Genomic DNA, 3,788 nt, shown 5'->3' on the forward strand with positions numbered 1-3,788 from the left:
AGTGTACTCCCTCTATTAGATTCTACCAAACTATCACTTCTTGTTAGACAGTGACCAAGTGTTACTCCCTCTATTAGATTCTACCAAACAATCACTTCTTGTTAGACAGTGACCAAGTGTTACTCCCTCTATTGGATTCTATCAAACAATCACTTCTTGTTAGACAGTGACCAAGTGTTACTCCCTCTATTAGATTCTACCAAACTATCACTTCTTGTTAGACAGTGACCAAGTGTTACTCCCTCTATTAGATTCTACCAAACTATTACTTCTTGTTAGACAGTGACCAAGTGTTACTCCCTCTATTAGATTCTACCAAACCATCACTTCTTGTTAGACAGTGACCAAGTGTGACTCCCTCTATTAGATTCCACCAAACCATCACTTCTTGTTAGACAGTGACCAAGTGTGACTCCCTCTATTAGATTCTACCAAACCATCATTTATTGTTAGACAATGACCAAGTGTTACTCCCTCTATTCAATTCTATCAAACAATCACTTCTTGTTAGACAGTGACCAAGCGTGACTTCCTCTATTAGATTTTATGAAACCATCACTTCTTGGTAGGCAGTAACCAAGTGTGACTCCCTATGAAGTGATGGTTTGGTAGAATCTAATTTGTTAGACAGTGACCAAGTGTTACTACCTCTATTAGATTCTACCAAACTATCACTTCTTGTTAGACAGTGACCAAGTGTGACTCCCTCTATTGGATTCTACCAAACAATCACTTCTTGTTATACATTGACCAAGTGTGACTCCCTCTATTAGATTCTACCAAACAATCACTTCTTGTTAGACAGTGACCAAGTGTGACTCCCTCTATTGGGTTCTACCAAACAATCACTTCTTGTTATACAATGACCAAGTGTGACTCCCTCTATTTGATTCTACCAATGTTAATAGCTTGTAGTAAGAGTATTATGAAAAGGTAAACTTCTGACAGTACTAATAACTTGTAGTAAGAGTATTATGAAAAGGTAAACTTCTGACAGTGTTAATAACTTATAGTAACTACCAGCTATTAACACTGTCAGAAGTTTACCTTTTTCATAATACTCCTTTTCATAATACTCTTGGTAAACTTCTGACAGTGTTAATAACTTGTAGGAAGTTTACCTTTTTCATAATACTCTTAGACAGTGTTAATAACTTGTAGTAAGAGTATTATGAAAAAGGTAAACTTCCGACAGTGTTAATAGCTGGTAGTAAGAGTATTATGAAAAGGTAAACTTCCGACAGTGTTAATAACTTGTAGTAAGAGTATTATGAAAAAGGTAAACTTCCAACAGTGTTAATAACTTGTAGTAAGAGTTTTGTAAGATTTATTATTCTTTACATGAATTTTATAATTGTTATGTTCATTATAATAATGAAGTAATTAATAATAATTCTGTATTATTGAATAAATGTAGACAAATCTATATTGTTGAAAAACTGTAAATCTGTTTTCATGTATTTAGTGGATTTATGTAAAACAAACAAAGAAAGTTTTAAAGAAAGAATCTGTTTTACAATAAGTAAGTAACAGAAGATTATGGACTGTAAGAGTTAACAGTTTGAAAGGATTTAATTTTGTATAATTTTGTTTCAAGGCAATGTTTGAAGATGATAGTAAATCAGTTAATCCAACTGACGACCCAGTTTTTCAATCAGAACATAGTTATCAGTTTGTCCAGCCTCAGTGGAAAGGCGATCTTAGAACAACAGTCCCTTCTAATGGTCAGTGTCATCATTAATATTGGTTTTTGTCATTTAGATGATGAATTTAATAGAACTGTGTGTCAGTGTGATAATTTCATGGTGTCCTTCTGAAGACATTTTTGTGTTAAACTGAAACAAGGAAAAGTTGAAGGGTTTAATAAATTAAGTTTGTTGTTATATTGAAATCAGGATTTTACATAGTTTTCAGAAACAAATCTAATTCAGTTGTTTCATTTAATCTTATTTGATTAAGTTTCATTAAAATATCTTCAGTTTGACAACTGAAATGTGCTTTAAACTGTTTAAAGTTAGGTTACGCAGCCGAGCATGAAAGTTCAAATAAAGTCGAGTAGCTGTTTCCTGATTGTTTCCTTCATTTGAAGGATTAGACTATGCCACGGGTGAAGGAGACTCTTCTAGTCCTTCAAACAAAGCCTACATTAAACAATCAACAAACAGCTGCTGGACTTTATTCACCATGTAGATAGCTGAACTTTATATAAATAAGGTTGTGGTTATCAAATATAAATGATTGTCATGGTTAGTTGCCGATACAACGATCTAAGTCTAACTGTTAATTAGAAACTGAGAACCCTAGTACTTCTGTTTCCTCGAAGACGTCAGCAGCTGAAGTGTCCAGTGACTATTTTATACGTGTTATGTAACGTATACCATATGGACCACGAGCCATGGCAACAAATGAAACCTCTTTCAACACTTGCCTTAAACAAATTTACTGTACAACATCCCAGCCATAGGCCTACTTCAGATACACAACAGTAACTAACTGCTATTAAGTTAACAACATCCCAGCCATAGGTTTACTTCAGATACACAACAGTAACTAACTGCTATTAAGTTAACAACATCCCAGCCATAGGCCTACTTCAGATACACAACAGTAACTAACTGCTATTAAGTTAACAACATCCCAGCCATAGGCCTACTTCAGATACACAACAGTAACTAACTGCTATTAAGTTGAACCTGAAGTAGATGTACATAGTACTTGTATAAGAATGATAAGCATTACTTGATGAGGAAAAACAAAACTGAAACACTTGTTATAAATTTACAGTACTCACTTCAATCATGGTTATCATTCTTAGACAAGTACTCACTTCAATCATGGTTATCATTCGTAGACAAGTACCAACTTCAATCATGGTTATCATTCTTAGACAAGTACTAACTTTAATCATGGTTATCATTCTTAGACAAGTACTAACTTCAATCATGGTTATCATCCGTAGACAAGTACTAACTTCAATCATGGTTATCATTCTTAGACAAGTCCTCACTTCAATCATGGTTATCATTCTTAGACAAGTCCTCACTTCAATCATGGTTGTCATTCGTAGACAAGTCCTCACTTCAATCATGGTTATCATTCTTAGACAAGTACTAACTTCAATCACAGTTGTCATTCTCAGACAAGTACTAACTTCAATCATGGTTATCATTAGTAGACAAGTACTCACTTCATTCATGGTTGTCATTCATAGACAAGTACCAACTTCATTCATGGTTGTCATTCATAGACAAGTACCAACTTCATTCATGGTTGTCATTCGTAGACAAGTACCAACTTCATTCATGGTTGTCATTTGTAGACAAGTACCAATTTTATTCAGTGGACTTAAAAATAACTTACTATTTTTTCTACACAGTATCCTCAACTACTACTTACCAGAAAATTTGGTCCCAGAGAGACAACAGAGAACCTTCTGTTAGGGATAATTACGTGTCCCATAGCCCAACAGAAGATAATGTTTGGGCTAGAGGAGAGATGATCCGGGCAAGTCGCAAGCCTCAGGGATTGGACCACCAGCCTTTTGGAGAAACTTTGAATGTTAATGGACGGGAGACCGTTACTGGTGAGTTACATTAAATGTAACTTAGAATAGTAGGAAGGTTTATGTAACTGTCTCATGCAAGAGTTTGTGTGTGGACATATAACATGGAGAAATAAAATGCTTCCCCAAGGCAAACATACAGGTAACTTTTGTACAAGTTTTAGTGAATAGAAAATATCCAAAATGGAGACTGAAATGTTGCCCAAAAAAAACATTCACAGGTAAC

General features: G+C 34.6%; 1 protein-coding gene across 1 annotated transcript in view; it reads left to right on the forward strand.

Moving 5' to 3' along the window:
* The window catches only part of LOC106476679 (uncharacterized protein KIAA1211 homolog), a gene marked incomplete at both ends in the record, with an annotated part of 12,555 nt that extends 8,972 nt beyond the window's left edge, over positions 1 to 3,583 (forward strand). Inside the window, 2 exons of the mRNA XM_013937314.1 lie at positions 1,598 to 1,724; positions 3,377 to 3,583. Of these exons, the coding sequence (XP_013792768.1) occupies positions 1,598 to 1,724; positions 3,377 to 3,583 (334 nt within the window). The remainder of the gene's footprint in view (positions 1 to 1,597; positions 1,725 to 3,376) is intronic.
* Between the last annotated feature and the right edge of the window lie 205 nt (positions 3,584 to 3,788).

The sequence above is a fragment of the Limulus polyphemus genome, unplaced genomic scaffold (genome assembly GCF_000517525.1).
Source record: "Limulus polyphemus unplaced genomic scaffold, Limulus_polyphemus-2.1.2 Scaffold11200, whole genome shotgun sequence".
In the NCBI taxonomy this organism is placed as follows: domain Eukaryota; kingdom Metazoa; phylum Arthropoda; class Merostomata; order Xiphosura; family Limulidae; genus Limulus; species Limulus polyphemus.